This window comes from Crinia signifera, chromosome 4 (genome assembly GCF_055691185.1).
Source record: "Crinia signifera chromosome 4, ASM5569118v1, whole genome shotgun sequence".
NCBI lineage: Eukaryota > Metazoa > Chordata > Amphibia > Anura > Myobatrachidae > Crinia > Crinia signifera.
The window spans coordinates 160,147,254-160,165,216 of NC_139220.1; the positions used below are offsets into that span (position 1 = coordinate 160,147,254).

Sequence of the window (17,963 nt, forward strand, 5' to 3'; positions counted from 1 at the left end):
CCTATTCCATACCTCCCATATATGTTTACAATAAAAAGTTCCCCTAAAACTGGCTACAAAGGATGCTGTGAGTTGGTTCTGATAACGTTCTTTTAGGATTTAATTCCTAAATCAGAGAAGGGAATGTTGTAAATATCCCTCTCTGGGGGATTTAATTCCCACTTTCAAAAGGGCCTATAATGTTCTTCTGTGGGTCAGCACCTAATATCTACTAGATGGTATTTTACCTGTTATGTGCTTTATTGCCGCTGGTTGTACACTTTTGTGTTTTACCCCACATGTAGGTCACCCATCATTCGGTATAATCCGACACTGAGGACTGATTTAGGAATTAAATCCTAAAAGAACGTTATCAGAACCAACTCACAGCATCCTTTGTAGCCAGTTTTAGGGGAACTTTTTATCCCTATAAAATCACTTTTTCTCTCTTTTTGTGCTAAACGCACGTCACATATGTATGTTACATGTTGGTATGTCTAAAGTCTTTTTAATTCTATGAATATTTCACAAACCCCAGAAGGAGATCACCCTGTGAGATCATATATATAAACAATCTGCACAGGAAGCAGGTCTCGCTTCTTTTTAGTTCTGAATAAAAATTAAAAGCTAAGTTTTAGGATATTGTGTTTTTCTTTGGTGTGCATCCACAGTGCAATTCTTTTCTCTTTTTTGCCTCTATTCAGAAATTAGCCTGCCGATGCTGTAAGCAAAATATGAACTGTGAGTAGTGATATCTGTTCCGACACCCACAGCTATCGATATCAACAGCGGCAGGTGTTACTGCCCATATACCACAGCATTGACGGGTGCCGGACAATGTCATTTACCCGACGTCTGGATCCCGACTGTTAAAATAATGACGCATGGATACCCGACGTCCAGCGACTATTCTCCCTCGTTGGGGTCCACAACCCCCATAGAGGGAGAATAGAATAGGTGGTGAGCTTAGCGAGCCACTATGCCCGCAGCGTGGCGAGTGTAGCAAGCCTGCAAGGGGCTTTGTTGCACTCGCCACGCTGTCTGTGTCCAGCCAGTCGGGATCCCGACGTCGGAACCCTGAACCACACTCGCAGGGACAAAAGATGCCAGCTCTGCACTGCACAGGAGATCTTGCGAGATGGGCAAGATCTCCTGCGTGTCTAGTAGAGCCTGCCGGAGGTGACACACTACATCAGCGCTAGTCGGGTGTGCTTTGAAGTGTCTGGCACCGACTTTGGTATCCCAGATGCAGGTATAATACATTTACGCCAAGTACTTACCATTTAAACCATATCCACCACTCACTCTTTTCCTGGACAGCATTCAGTGGGACACTAGCCTATCATGGTAAAGCAAAGGTAACCAGATTGTTGGTGGTGACTGCAAGAGGGGTCTAAATACTGACGTCAGTATATCCTAGCACAGATAGACTGCAGGCAAGGCAATTTTGACTAGATCATAGACTAACATTAGTTTGTCAAAATCGCTTAGTCAAAATTGGCCATTAGCCAATATTTCACAGTGTGTACAGAGCTTTAGAATTTGTGTTTGAGGGTATATACTGATTGATGGATAAGCTGTATATTCTGTTAGGAATAACCTCCATGTGGGGTCCCTGTTGAAACAAACAAAAAGGATAAGCATCACCTTGCGAAATAATATATATATCTTTTTTCCTGCTTTGTAAGAAACTCTAGTGCCACTAAACCAACAAAAAATTACTACATTTTTGTTCTAAAAATATACATATTTGGGTTTATAAATACTGTATGATGAAAGTTTTAAAAATAAAAGCGCAATGTGTGCTGACTGCTGAGAAATGCTAGAAATTCATGATTTTTTTTTTCTTCCTTTTCCTGCTCTGCATTTTGAGTTCAGCTCTCAAGGGAACCATATTGTAGGCATCACCATGGAAACATTTTGGAGAGGGAGGGGGGAAAATCCACTCCACATTTAAGCTGTGTTCTGCTGTCCCTAAGAGAGCCTCCAATGATCCGTGACTTCATGGGCTAATTAGGGAGGGAACAGTGATATACTCAACACAAATGACAGCCGTCTGTGTTGAGCTCTGGAATGAAGTTAGTGTCAAATATTCTCTATGTGGAAAAAAAGATAATATAATTGTGTTTGTTATAAAGCACTAGCTATTCATCACAGCATAGCATTCACATTATTGTTACGGTACCCTTTCAAAAATATATTTCACTTCTCCTTTGGTTAAGATTCTAAGCAATGGGGTCCCTATTTGACTGGGTTCTTATTAAAAATGGAACTAGACAAGTATGCTAGCTGTCTCCCTTCATTTCCACTCAGGTAATAAAGCCACTGCCCTTGTAGGATATATAGCTGGAGAACAGATGAGAATAACAAATGTATTTCTATATTTTCTGACCATGATTACTTCCTCCAGTTCCTTCTTCTCAACATTTTCTGTGGTGCTCCCTACCTTTGGAATTCTCTACATCTACGGGTTCTGAAGATGTATCAATTAGGCTGTCATCTTTGTTTTATTCTAATCATTATTACCTGTCCTACTAACCACCTAATCATATGTTTGAGTAAACCTGAATCTGATCTCTCATCCTAACCCTCTGTTCCATTCTCACTCTCTACCCCATCTGTTTCTTCCCTTGCATTGGTGGTGTTTTCTTGTATTGTTCATTTGCTTATACTCTGTGTTAGGCACTGCAGAAATGTGTTTTGCTTCCGCTTCCCTTAGTTACAAATTTAGATCTATTAACTTTCAATGTTTTATACTTCTGTAAACACTATGGGGTCAATTCAGTTAGGAGTGAGTTTGTGAAAGATAGATTATGACATTGTATTATAATTATAACTAGATGGCCCGTGCTAAAATTTTGCTTGTGAATAAAACTGATAATCTTAGCCGTGCCGTATCGATGCATCCAGGGAAAGAACTTGGTGAATTTTTAACTTCGATTTTTAAACAAACCATACAATATGCAATTCTAAATGAACAATTCCTCGGAAGCAGAGAACTTTATCTTCAAAATGGTACAGGTTGAGTATCCTTTATCCAAAATGCTCAGGACCAGAAGAATTTTGGATAACGGATTATTCCATATTTCAGAATATTTTTATTTCAATGAGGTATACTGCATCTATGTTGTATATACGCATCAAACACATGAACTACACACAACCACATTTTATTTGTGTATGATACAAGGTTTCAAAACATGAAACAAAGTTTGTGTACTATGTCCGTCACTGACTTTGATTGCCAAGTAATAATTTTCTTGCACATATTTAGTGCCAGTTACTTATCATGTTCCCAGTAGTTCTTTTACCAAAAAAATACATTCAAACAATTGCATTTTGGAAACTATGGATATTGGATAAGGTATACTCAACCTGTACCTCATTTATCCATTTTGGTTAAGTATGAAAGTAGAAAAAGGGATAGTCACCAAAAATCACCTTCTAGAAATTATATACAGGTTGAGTATCCCTTATCCAAATATCCATTATCCAAATTATTCCGAAAACCATGGTCTCCAAAATGTACTTTTATTTTTTGCTAAAAACCTACTGGGGACATATTTAACTGCCACTAAATATGTGCAAGGACGTGATTGCTTGGCATTCAAATTCAGTGTCTGAGATTGTACATAAACTTTGTTTCATGTTTTGAAACCTTGTTTCATGCATAAATATATATGTGTGTGTATTTCATGTGTTTGATGTGCTTATACAACATAAATGCAAGATACCTCAAGATACATCATTCAAATATAAAAATATTTAAAAATACGGAATAATCCGTTATCCAAAATTCTTCTGGTCCCGAGCATTTTGGATAAGGGAGACTCAACCTGTACATGATTATTAACAATTTCTTACGGAGAGCAGCAAGTTCTGTTATGCTTTACAATTAGAAATAGGGATAAAGAAAACTGGGTAGTTTGTCAAAATTGTAGAAGGGCTGTGCTCGCAAGCTTTGCAGACTATATATTTTATGATATGTAAACCACCTCCAAGTCCAAGTGCATGATTATTCATTCAGATCATAAAAATTCACTAAGTTCACCAGATCATTCTGCACTATGGCCCTGATTCTGGTTGACTCGGTAAGTTATGAAGCTCACAGCTTACAACGTCCCAAATGGCACTCCCAGCCGAATCGACCATCTAATGATTTCTGCAGGCCACGCCATTATAAGTCAGTGGAGACTGACTTATATATGCGGCATTTCCACTGAAGTCAACCGGCAGCTGACGTCGGCAGCATTTTCATGGGGACGCCCACATTCACTGCCCACACTGCCCTGTGCGAACAGCCCGGGGACATTGTAAATTGAAGCAGCCGTTCGCACAGTGGACTTGCACATGCGCAGTCCATCAACCATCGGAACGGGGCCGAATTCGGCCCATCTAAATGGTATAGAATGACCCATATGTCTGAACATTTTATTTACTTTTTTTACATTAATATAAAGGTTTTCCCTACCTTTCTACCTGCTAAGTAGATGTGCACAGAAAAGTGTGACTTTCCTTTGAAAAACCAATGCAAGTTTGCAACTGAATTGCAAGTGGAATTTGTAGTGTAAAGGCCCCATACACTATGCGATTTTGGGACGATTTCATCCGATTTCACTTTGTGCCCATAACCGGGTGAAATCGGCCCAAAACCGCGGGTGTGTGATATCTGATCCGATCCGATGCACGGTCCCGTGCGCATCGGACCGGATCTGGGAGGTCGGACGGTCAGCATGTACGATCACGTCCGACCTCCCTGTATGCATATGCCTGCCCACCTGACAGGCATATGCATGCAGACAACCGGGGGAGCAGTGGGGCGGACAGCGGGTCCCTGAGCGCTTGGCTGGCGGCACCGGCGAGTGCTGACCTGGCCCGGGGCGGTGTGATGATCACAGTCTCTCATTCAGCAGCGCTGCGGGACGGGAGTGGGACGCGCAGTGGCGGGTATTAGATTTTTAAAATAACCTGTCAAATGACTGGCCGTTCTCTGGTTGGCTGAGAGCTCTCAGCCAATCAGAGAACGGCCAGTCATTTGACAGGTTTTTTAAAAATCTAATACCCGCCACTGCTCGTCCTGTCCCGCTGCTCCCGCAGTGCTGCTGAATGAGAGAGAGACTGTGATCATCACACCGCCCCGGCCAGGTCAGTACTCGCCGGCGCCGCCAGTCAAGCGCTCAGGGACCCGCTGCCCGCCCCACTGCTCCCCCTGATGAGGATCACCGCCGCCCCCCCCCCTGTACCTCACCGCCCGCCCCCTGCTCCCCGACGTGATAAATCGCAAGCGATTTATCACATGTCAAATTTGGCTCATCAAGTGCCAAATTGTATGTGAGCCTCCTGGGCGGCTCACAGGAGAATTGGGTCCGACTTGTCCTAAGGACAAGTCGGCCTAATGTATGGGGGCCTTTAGTGTGTCTTAAGAACAGCTTTGAGGCCCAACTTGCTCCTTATTTGATTGACCTCTTTATGCTTTGCTAATAACTACAATATGATTTAATCTGTATTACAGGGATACTTTTACTGTTTAAGAGTTGTCATAAAAAAAAATAGTTTTCCTTCATCAACCACCATATTTTTATTTTCAATGGAATCCATTAACATGTTTGCGTTTGTTTTTTTATAAAATATATAATCTTTGTGGGCAAATAATACTATTAAAAGTTGGTTTTGTTATTGTGTGGCAATTTGCATTGTCAACTCAATAAACTATTTAAATGGTAAGTGCCTGATTGTATGTTTTGTCTTAAAACACCCACCTTATTGTGGTATATTACATACATTTTTACATTGCATTTTTTACTACAATACTGTAATGCACAGATGTAATTGTAGAAATAATTTCAATTCTCACCAAACCTCACTGGTGTTTTTACATGCACTTGTTTTTAGTATTATTATTTGGAATGCATATGCTTTTGTTTTTGCATTTCTATGGGTAAATCCATTTGGGAAGCTAATAATGAGCTCCAAATGATTGTAACATACTTTTATGAATCCTGTGGTTATCATTCCTTCCTGTGCCGGTTTCACTAACAAACCTCCTCGGTGTGCTGTTTCTTGCTGGTTGTGCAGTTGTAGCTGTTTTTTCTGGGTATAACTGAGATTGTATGAAAGAATCAAAGGACAAATGTCAAAGATGAGAAACTCATACTTGTAATGTGTAGAAGCTTGTAAAGCACTGTTTTGGAAATAATTTTTCTGATTACCTACCTAACTAAATAATCAAATTATAATCAAAGGATCTATTCTCCCCCTCCCCCCAAACCAGATAGCCACTATATCTGACCAAACAACTCTACCATGCCGCCAGCAAGTAGACGTGGCATAGAAGTTTGGCTTGGTTTGCATGATCACATCAATTCCACCACATGTCAAAAAGTCTAACCATTTCAAATACTGCGGATGGCAAACTACGGTACACTACCATCTAACATAGGGGAATTCACACTGTGGTGTTTGTCCCCCTAAAAATGGAATGCCCCACCAATCATTTAGACAGGGTCATATTGACTGTAACACAAAATGTCTCACCTGTCATATAAGTGCTAAGTATCTTATTTTGTTGTAACAAGCATGATAATGAGGGACAGGGGGAGGTTAAACCCTAAAAAGAATAGGTACTTGTGTGGTTTCACGGCGCCTGATATATCGGAAGCAATTTTTGACCTGTTCATAACCCCACTATCCACTACGCATGTAGTTGGATTTTTTTATAGTGTGGTGAGCGCAGTAATCCGAGGCCCCTCGCGGGGCTCGCCACGCTTTGGGCTCGGGGGCTTGCTGCGCTCGCCACACTATATAAAATCAACTCCATGCTTAGTGGATAGTGGGGTTATGAACAGGTCAAAAATCGATTCGGATCGCATCAAAATATCGGCCGGTGTCTCAGCCGAAATATCGGCCGATATCTCATCCGAGATATCGGCCGATATCGCATCCAATATATCATGCGCCGTGAAACAGCTACACAAGTACCAAAGAATACTTCCAGGAGTCTAAAAGCGAATCCGGATCCCTTAGGGGAAAAATTGAGGCGTATACTTCACATTCTCCAAAAATAGCAAGTCACAAGTATTCGCCTTGCACAAGGAAGCATGTAGCGCTATTGACAATATGTAAGCCTTGCATGAAGTAGACTCTGCTCATGAAACTTCAGGGCCATTTGCTGTGGAAAACAAAACAACTCTCGAAAAAATCAATTGAGCGCTGGTCTTTTATGGTATTCCAACCTGCTGCTGAGACAGAAAGAAAATACCTGCCCCCTTTAAATGCATAACCAAATATATATATATATATATATATATATATATATATATATTTATTTATTTAGTTCCTTATATAGTGCAGCATATAACAAATGAAACCGCGCTGGTTGGAATATTTTACGAAAATGTTTTACTTAGTTTATTTATTTATTTGTTTATTTGCCATTTCTTATATAGCGCAGCAGATTCTGTTGCGCTTTACAATGGTAGACAGTGATAAAACAAACTGGGTAACGACAGACAGACTTGGAGGTTAGAGGGCCCTGCTGCAAGCTTACAATCTATAGGTCAAAATTCACATAAAATACAAGCGCACAATATTGGCCAATATTAATTAAATTCTAATAAAATAATATACATTAATTGATATGGTTCCTAAAACTGCCGTTTTTGAAAAACTCTCAAAGGAGAGCAAATGTTACTGCTACTGCAGTGAATCATTTTGTATAGCAGTCCTTGTTAATGCAGCGGTCTGTCAAAGTGTTTTTACAGTATGTAGTGAAAAGTAAAGCATTATTCATTTGCATTCCCATATAGCAGTGTTTATAATAGTTGTAACTTCCAAGACACTCCCAAAAATGGTGCAATACTTATGATCAGCGGTCCTCTTGTAAGTTTTTCTTAATATTCCAACCAGTGCTGTTCCATTTGCTGTGGAACCTGCACAGCTTGAAATTTGGGTCAGTCTCTGTTCAAATAAGACAGGTTTCTGAGCCTCTGTCTAATCATGCATTATAGGAATGCAAATGCTAAATTAAAAAAGTCACCGCAGTACTCCAATGTCCACCAAGAAATTCGATGAATGAAGAGAGTAAAGTCAAAAGGCCAACTCCATGCCAACCATTGCAAGGAACAGCTTCCGAAAACTACTAGTGAGGCCACCAAGGACAGTCCCTCGTGGGACTGTCCTTGGTGAATTGTCTGCACAGCAGAATGCACGCGCATGTTAAAAACAATATTTTCAACCTTGAAAAGGGAAAGGCACAAAAGAGGCAAAATCTGAATGTTCTAAAATTTAGTAGATACATGTATGTGGAGAAAGGTATAAAAGGAGTGAAGTTGGACACTGGAAAAGATAAAGTAAAGTTAACAGTAAGAAAATGTAAACAAGCAATAAGATTAGTATGATACTCCTGGAAATACAAAATAGCAAACTAAACTCCCTATTAGAACCCATTGTAAGCTCACACAATGCACTCTCCTTACCCAGTCCCAATGGATACTAAGATCTGGGTTTTATTATATGCCAGGCAAATCAGATGGCTACAAATCACTGGGCATATGCAACAAACGAAGGAGCTTAAAGGCACTCCTGCCTCGAACCCTGCTTAATTTGAACATTTCTTTCCAAAATAACAGGTTTCATACGATCCTAAAACAGAGTTGACCAAGGCAGTCCCTGGTTAACATCTGCAAGTCAGTATAGAATTAAATCCCTATTTTTATGGTTTTGTTAAGATGAAAAGAGGTTTTATTTTTTTTATTGTAGTAAATGCTATAAAAGGTTGTTAACGTCATTTGAACAGCAGTTGTTGCTTTGTACGTATTCCCATAAGGTATTGTCTTATTACGGTGATAGTGTTGAACCTCCAGCTCTTTCTAACCTACCCAGCAGCACCAAATCAGGCATCAGTAATGTGTGCGGTGGTCCTATCAGGATTTGGATTAGATCATTTTACCATGTGTAAAAGTTAACTGGTAAACCTTTCTGCAAGCTTTTTATTGCACAACACTGTGGTTGTGGTTGGGTATCAGCCATATTTAATTCAGTGCTACCTTCCAATAATTAGATGCAAGTAGTTGGCACAAATTAATCTATGCCCCAATCCACCCAAACACCAATTGTTGCCACTGAAATGCCCACTTTTGGGAAAACTGTGCTCCTATGAGAAAAATAATTCTGGTTTGTCTTACAAAATTGGGACAGCTGGAAGGTATGGACTATCCTCACTTTGCCTCCTCTGTGACTTAGGGGGGTATGCAATCGGGGGAAATAGCGGTGGGTGCCTATTCAGTGTTGTCTTTATTGACCACATTAACGATATCGGGCCCGGTCTGCTGAAGGGCCATGGATTATTGTGATCCTGGCTGTATCTCGACAATCCACGACCGTTTAAATGAACACTCCCCCTTTTCGACGATTGGCAGGCGGGACATTGAATCCCATCTGCTGAATTCCTGCATGGGAAACTGCAAACGGCCCAGGATCACTGCTGTCGAAACAGACCGACCGTCATGATCCGGGATTGCATACCCCCCTTAGAGTAAAACTTTTTTAATAGTGTGCTTGTCTCTGGATTCCACATTCCCAGGCATAACTTGTATTTATTACAATTTTATGCTAATTCTGCACTAATTTCAAGAAGGGAGGATTAGGGTGAGAATAACAGATAGAGAGGGAAGATTGAAAAATAAGAGAACGGAAAAAGTAATTATGTTCAAATAATACCTCCTGGCTGCCATTAAATTGTTGTCAGTTGAATTGGAATGTACTATATTTTTTTCTTAATATTTTATAATGTAATCTAGTAAGCTAGATGAGGAATGCTCATCTTTGGCATTAAAGTTTGTGTGTGTGTATGTGTGTGTCTGTTTTTAAAAATGCGGTAGTGATCATTTTCTTTTTTTTCTTTTTCTAGGCTTCATCCAGAAATGGCCATATGGATTCAGCTTGCATGCATTTTGATTTCTGTTACACAAGTGTCAAAAGCAGAACAATTTCGATCTTTTTTGAGTGACACAGAATTAAACCATCTAACTGTTAACCATGTCACGGGCAATGTCTACATCGGAGCAATTGACCGCCTATACCAGCTTGCTGGTGACCTTGAATTACTTGTCAATTTTACCACTGGACCAAGACTTGATCATAAGAAATGTACACCACCTATTGAGACCACTATTATTGGCCAATGTACAGATGCAGACTTAACACACAATTATAATAAACTGCTTCTGCTCGATGAGCAAAATAATAGAGTAATCGTATGTGGAAGCCTATTTAAAGGAATCTGCTCTTTGAGGGGTATGAACAACATTTCAAAGGAGCTATTTTATGATGATACCAAGGGAGAGAAGTCTTTTGTTGCCAGCAATGACGAGCAAGTCGAAACTGTAGGTCTGATAGCCAATATGCCCAAATCAATCAACATGCCCAACGTCACACAGGCTCTATTTGTTGGGAAAGGTACAAGTCAGTATGACAATGGAATAATTATTAGTACCAGAATACTCAATGTAAATGATGACAGGGGACCCTTTGAAACCATTTCAGATTCTGCAACCTTTAAGTACGGCTATTCATCTGTCAATCTCCAGCAGTTTGTCACAGTGTTTGAGGATACAGAACGTGTTTACTTTGTCTCTAGTCGCATAGACAAAACCTCAAAAAGAAATCGGACCCTCATCACCCGATTGTGTATTAAGGATTTATACTATTTTTCCTATGTGGAGATGGATCTTGGATGTAAAGACCAGAATGACGTTCCCTACAACATCTGCACTTCTGCATTCCTTGCCCATCCAGGACAAGAGTTAGCAAGGACGATGGGGGTTTCCAGTGACAGTAAAGTTCTCTTTGGAGTTTTCAGCACTTTCATAAATAATCAGGAGAAATCTGCTCTTTGCATGTATTCTATGGAGAGTATTAACAAGAAATTTGAAGAAAATAGGGAAGAATGTTACACTAGCACTACAGAACTATTAAATAAAGATGGAGAACCAATTTTTTCCAAGCCATTTGGTGATAAAATAGGTTGTGTATCAAAACAGGTAATGTATCTCTTAACATATACATCTATATTTATTAATGTTTCTGTGTTTGAATGCACAGATCTTATAATGAAGCTGACCCTGTGTGTACCCTGCAGGGGAGCCGGCATCGGCAAATGCTGATGTCGGAAGTGATGGAGCCCTGGCGCAGACCATGCTGAACACAGCATCATAGCCTTCCCTAGCAATGTCCTCAGTCCTCCTGCATTTACGCTGATATGTGCATACACCCTGGAAGGTTTAAATGGTTTGTTGTTCCAAACCATTGGAATCAGCCAAATAGTTTAAAACTTCCTCTAGTGTGTATTCAGCTTTACACAGTTATGTAGTATCAAAAATAACACTATTAGACCACATAGTGACAGAGACAAATCATAAAAATAAATTTTTTTGGTTGTATACAATTGTTTGATAGCAGGAAATCTCTAATTATAGCTTTCATATGTTTTCTGAATATTTATTAACCGTTTCTTTTATAGCTCAGCAAAATTTGTTGTGCTTTACAATTGGATACAGTTATAAATCAAACTGAGGAGTAAATGTATGAAGCTTGGAGAAGTGGTATAAAGAACGTTATGTGCAAGGTGATAATGCTCCAGCCAATCAGCTTCTAACTGTCAATTAATTGGCTGGTGGATTATCACCTTGTACATAAAGATGGAGCCGCTGTCTTCCTTGCCGGGGCTGGCGATTCGTATAGGCAGCCCCCGCCAGGGGCCGTCTCCCGCTAGGGGCATGCGCACAAGACGCTCGTGCGCCCAGTGGCAACGGAGCTTGCCCTGGGTCCCCGCAGCTGACGGCATTGAATACTGCCCAATCTTCTTGTGTTTGCGGTCATTATCCAACCATTTTACAAGCTCCAGCTCCACATTTGCTCAGCTGAAAAGTACAGATTGAACTTTTGATTTTGTATATCCTTAATTTTCCTATTTTGCAAAGTATGTTTATTTTTACCTGATGCCTGTCTACATTGTTTAGGTGCTTTAACATTACTTAAAGTTATACAGTGTACCATTACAGGTATAGATCTAGTGACTATGCACATATCAAGATATCTTCTAACAATGGGGCAGATGTATTAAGCCTTAACGAGATAAATGCAAGGGTGATAAAGGGGCAGATGTATCAATCTGCCTATAATGTTTTTTAAATAACGAGTCCCGCTTCTCCAGCATAAGGTGGAGAACCGGGCACACGTTATAGGCAGATGTATTAACCCCCCTCCCCAAACCGATAAGGAGAGCCGTTACGCCCAGCATTAATGGCTCTCCTTATCGGCTCCCCCCATGTCCTGCGCATGCGCACTTGCGGCTCCGCCCCCCCCCCCCCCCCCGGCTGGCTTTCTGGGTATGCGCAAGATCTTGCTAAAATCGCGAGATCTCCAGCGCAGCCCAAGCCAGAAGCAGAGCTAGCATTGTCCCCACAGTGGGGGATAGGACAACGCTAGACCTGAGCTGGCGAAGCGGCTGTTAATACATCCCCCAGCCGCAGGGGGGGATTGCAGGGGACAGCCCCGCCAAGCGTAACTCAGCGGGCTGTCACTAGCGAACGTTAGGTGCGCTAGTAATACATTAGGGAAATCATAATCCCCCCCCAGTTAACCAGCGTTAAGTGCATTTCTGCACTTAACACTGGTTCATACATCTGCCCCAATGAGAGATAAACTTCCAGCCAATCACCTCCTAACTGACAAATTACAGGCTGTGTTTGAAAAACGTCAGTTAGGAGGTGATTGGCTGGATGTTTATCTCTTTATCACCCCAGCGTTTATCTCTTTTTAAGGCTTAATACATCTCCCCCATGACTTAAGGGGTGTACACAAGGAGCGATTTTTTTCTAGTGAGCAACTTTAAGCGATTTTGACTAAGCGATTTGAGTAGATACAACAGCGATTTTGACTGAACTATTTTGTCTATGGCCGATTTTGACTATACTCGAATTAACATACTTGGTTGGTATTCATTGCAGATCGCCTAGTGAATATCTCCCTCAGCGGTGAATAGCAGCGATTTTGACTAGACAGCCAACAATCTAGTCAAAATATTCTTGCCTGGCAACTCTTTTTTAAGCAATATTATAGGGAGATTTGTCTAACCTTGACAGAGATCTTTACTAACCTTCTAAGCAATTTTAACTATGTAGTCAAAATCTAGCAGGATCGCTCCGTGTGTACACTCCTTAAGAAACACTGCCTAAGTAGTTAATGGCATGAACTCATTTCCTATAGAGCGATAGCTACTGTATGTGAGCTGTGACATTAAAATTGTTGAGGCGATCTGTTTAGAAAAGTACAAAGCAATCACTAAAGACACATATGTCATATAAATTTAATATTCCCGGACAATTTAGCACATTGTATGAACATCTGGCCTGGTAAAACAGAATGTGCAAATCACAAAGCAGTCCTGATAATTAGACAGATCTAGCTAAGAGAGACTAGCCCTGCAGTCTTCTAGGATCAGCACTATGCTTGCCAGCCAATCACTTTCCCAGATCTTCCTCTGGCAGTCAAATTCATAGAGGACATTCCCAGCTGACAAGGCTTCCACTGGGTAAAGCTGTTTTCTTCTATTAATTATCCTTAAATTCGGTTCTCTGATGTGACTGCACTGTTTAGCGTGTTAGAACAGGCTTCAAAGCAGGAATTTAAAATTCTTGACTTTAGAGTAAGAAAAACTGGTCCGTTGGTCAATAGAATGGAAATGCTATGAATGCTTGGAATGTGGGTTACTGGGAACTGTATATGGAATAAGAAGGGCACTAAGTCTGTAAAGTAAAGAGAGGAGAGGTTGGTGGTGATTCACATCACCTGTGATTGCCAGCTATTCTTTGTGCAAGCTTCAAAATGGGCATTACATTCTTCAGTTTAGCTCTATTTAACACATTAGCCTTAGTAGTATGTCTAGTTTTGCTCTAGTTTTTTTTGTTTAGTTTGATTGTAAACTACTTTATTTGATTGCATGTGCAGATCACGGTCAAAGTACACCCTAACTATTGCATCTTCATATTTATAAATCAAGTTTGTGGTGTCATACACACATAAAAAGGCCATAGTAACTGCTTATTTTTATTGTTTCCAATACTATGCAACCAAAGAACCATATCAGTTTTTTATAAGTGCATTTGTACCTAATCAGTGCAGTCCTTAAATCGTACACTAAAATATGAAGCAGAATCACAATGACACAGGCATATAATGAGCTTGTTTTTTTTTTTTTTTTTTTTAACCAGACTCCCAATGTCAATGAGTCCCTGAAATATCTTTGTGGATCAGAACACTTGCCTTACCCACTGCAGAGCAAAAATGGTGTGAATGCAGTAGCTGTGCTCACGCGGGTGGTTAACCCCTATACAGCTGTAGCAGTGTCTGTAGAGAATGAGCACACCATTGCGTTTCTTGGTACAGCGGAAGGAAAATTGGTAAAAGTAAGTACGATTTCTTCAGCTTTGATGATTATTTTATCTCTTAAAAATTATAAACGTGTGGGACATATTTATTAATAATGATAACAATTTATTTAGCCAATTTTCTCCCTTAGGACTTCGGGCTCATACACTTCAAATATAGGTATGGGAATAATACCACATTCTAAAAATTGTAGTTAAACGTTTTCAGTCTCCCTTATCCTGAGTGGTGGTGATCCTTTTCCTTTGACCACTTTTCCATAGTGCCCTAGTGCCAGGGTACATTAATAAATCAGGCCCCTGCAAAGGTATTGGAGTACAAAATCAGGCTTGTAACCCAGTGGAATATTCCGCCACTTTAACATTATGGCACAATTATGTTTAAAGGGTCTGTTTGGTAACCATTATTACTGGTGCTTATGTTATAGAAATAAATTAGGATTTTCTCCTCCCTACAAGCCACATGACACAATTAACCATATTGTCTGACCCCACGCCCCCCAAGTCCGGTATCTGATACTCAACTGAATATGTAATTTACAGGTCTGTGGTGGCCATGTAGACAAATACTTCTGGATGACTGGCATTTTTGGAGTACAATTCAGAGACACTGGATACTATAGTGTCTAGAGCAGGCATGTCCAAACTGTTGCCCTCCAACTGTTGTTAAACAACACATCCCAGCATGCCCTGCAATAGTTTTATCCTTCTTGAATAGCAAAACTGTGGCAAGGGATGATGGGACTTGTAGTTTCACAACAGCTGGAGGGCCATAGTTTGGACATGCCTGGTCTAGAGGCTAAGCAGGATTTCTACACAAACTTGATCTCCTCTCTCTCTCTCTCTCTCTCTCTCTATGACCCTCAAAGAAGTGATTACATTTTATATACTGGTAACAATTATAATTCCTTCTACTTCCTCTTTTCAGTTATGTCAAATAAAGGGACAATTTTCAAAGCTAATGCTGGCAGTACAATGTCAATTAAGATTTTACCTACCAGCATGAATGGTATAGCAATTAGCATTGCAGTTTCACAGCTCTGATGTCATCAGTTCAATTCCTGCCCAAGGCACCATCGGTCAGGATAGTGAGATGGTGGAGGATTCCTTTGGAAGAGTGAACATTGATATTTTGAAACAGGCTGTAAATCGTGTACTAAACATTCTGAGCACAGTTTCCTTTAGTTCCTGACAAGTCATGCTTTCACCTATTTGATAAACAATGGCTTTAATTATCTTCCTCCCCTCAAATATAAGATTTTCTTGAAGTATAGGAGTGTAGGTTCCGGGTTTCACACAATTAACAGACCCGCTAGTATCTAAATGATGAGATCTCATTAATTGGAGGCCTCCTATGGTAGTTGCCCGCATTGCATTGCTATCCTTGACCTACTGTATATCATTACCACTCCCAATGCTGCACCTATCGTGGACTATACGTTTTTATCCTTTTGTACAGTAATTTTAACTGAGGCTGGAGTTAGTAGAGGCCAATAGAGCACTCCCTGACTCAGGATTAAATTGCGATCACTTGGTAGTTTGCATTTGTGAGTCATACATACAAGTACTGTTGGATGCATGGTTGTGTGTTCAAGGAGATAGAAGATGCATTTTTTGCATGTTTCAATCAGTGAGGGACATTATTGCCTTCTAATATTTGCTTTTTAATCTAATTTTATTTTGGGCTCTCCTGGCTGCTGACAGGGTGTTTTCACGAAGATCAGTGATAGCTGTCCTACAATGAACAAGGATAGTGGCTGTCCTTCCTTTTGTGGAAGCTGGTATCTTCTGGCTTAGTGCAAGCTCATATTATGTAGACTCCCCAGGGGAAATTCACATGGAATGTTGCTGTGAGCAATCAATCAGACACTACATTATCTTCTGGAAGGTGATAAAAAAATAAGAAGTAGATTCTGATTGGTTGCCCATAGCAACATCCCCGGTGAAATTGAATTCCCATCTAGTAAATTCACCCTCCCCCATATCTTAAAATCTCAGTTACGATGAGAAATCCTTCCCAGCATTTGGTCTTCCTGGGCTTCTGTTAGATACAGAATATTTATTTTGCCGACAAGGTTCAAATGCAGTTTAAAGTATTTAATTGGTGTCTGCAGTAAACTGTAAACATATGCTGCCTTACCAATCTTTTAACAATTGGGGAACATGAATGTCGTCACAATGGCATATCGGGGGGCGTGGCTTGGACCGGCATGTGAGCGGACGCTGGCTCTGTGAGCTCCGCTAGAATCTTAGATAAAAATCCTGCTTTGGAGATCCTGGGCGCTGCCTTCCCCCCCTGTACAGCTCTCTGAGACCCTCCAGATACTTACCAGCCCTCCGGTACAGTCCAGCGCTGCACAGATATCCCGGCATGAGACATCCAGGCCGGGCGCGGCGGCGTCTCCCCGGTCCCGGCGCCATCTTGGATCCAGGCGTGCAGACGATCCAGCTGCCTGCGGCGATTACCCCGCGGTGTGACTCACCCGGAACGCTACTTCTAGCCTCCGGGCGGTGATTGAAGGACTGGCCGGGCCCCAGGCGGCACCAGCAGAGACTCAAGCGGCTGAGGTGAGACCACGCTAGCCGCGCTGTACGGACGCCATCACCAGACCGCACGCGCGGCGTGGGGCTGTTGAGGAGGGGAAACCCCCCCCCCCCCCCCACGGAGACTCGGAAGCCAGACAGCCGGTGAGATAAAACCAGGGGTGTGATAGTGGGTAAAGAACTGAGGGTACCAGAAGAGGCTCCCCCTTTATATGCCACATACCACTTGAGCAACCTGGGAGTAATTGGAGGAGGGGAGACCTCAGAGGATCAATACAGACGCCATCTCCTGATACCCTGAGAAGCTGTACTTACTCAAGGCAGTCTGTAACTGGTATCAGACATAAGCATAGCTGCAGAGGCCCTCACCTGATCAACACCAAACGCCTTCTACCACTACAGCATTGCACCGATCTGCCCCCTGTTGTACACCCCTCTGTTTATCAAGACACAGTCTGCACTGTAACTTTAACTATAGTGAAGGATCCGTCTTGCACCCTTCCAATACCCCAGCTGCTGTGAAGTCTGACTGCCAACACTGCCCACACAAGTTACACCACTGCATAAATCAGCTTCAGACCGGGGAGGGTTATCAAGTACAGAGAGGTGAAGAGCCAGCACAGCTCAGTTTTACCCTACTCGCTAAACATGGGCAAAACAGGACAGGCCTCGGCAGCTTCTAGGCTTGAAAAATATGCCAGGGGCTCACAGTCCACCACCCCGCCGCAACCTGAGGACTCCCCGTCCCCACCTGATGGAGACACAGGCTCGGCGTCCGTGGCACCCCCAGCCCAATCCACCCAACAAATCCTTGAGGCGATAGCAGCGTCTGAGCACAGGGTCACAGATAAAATAGGGCAAGTCCAGTCAGATATCACCCTGATAAGGCACGATATGCAGAAACTTCGTGAGAGGGTTGGTGAGACGGAACACAGAATATCAGACTTGGAAGACATTGCCACCCCCCTTAAAACCACGGTTGCAGAACTGGCGGCA

The 17,963-nt window shown here is 41.7% G+C and overlaps 1 protein-coding gene across 4 annotated transcripts in view; it reads left to right on the forward strand.

The window, feature by feature from the left end:
• Positions 1-17,963, forward strand: part of PLXNB2 (plexin B2) — a 199,550-nt gene that overhangs the window by 110,439 nt on the left and 71,148 nt on the right. For all 4 annotated transcript variants that reach the window (XM_083182863.1, XM_083182865.1, XM_083182864.1 and 1 more), the window contains 2 exons: positions 9,887-11,018; positions 14,250-14,444. In XM_083182863.1, the coding sequence (XP_083038989.1) occupies positions 9,900-11,018; positions 14,250-14,444 (1,314 nt within the window). In that variant the 5' untranslated portion in view covers positions 9,887-9,899. The remainder of the gene's footprint in view (positions 1-9,886; positions 11,019-14,249; positions 14,445-17,963) is intronic.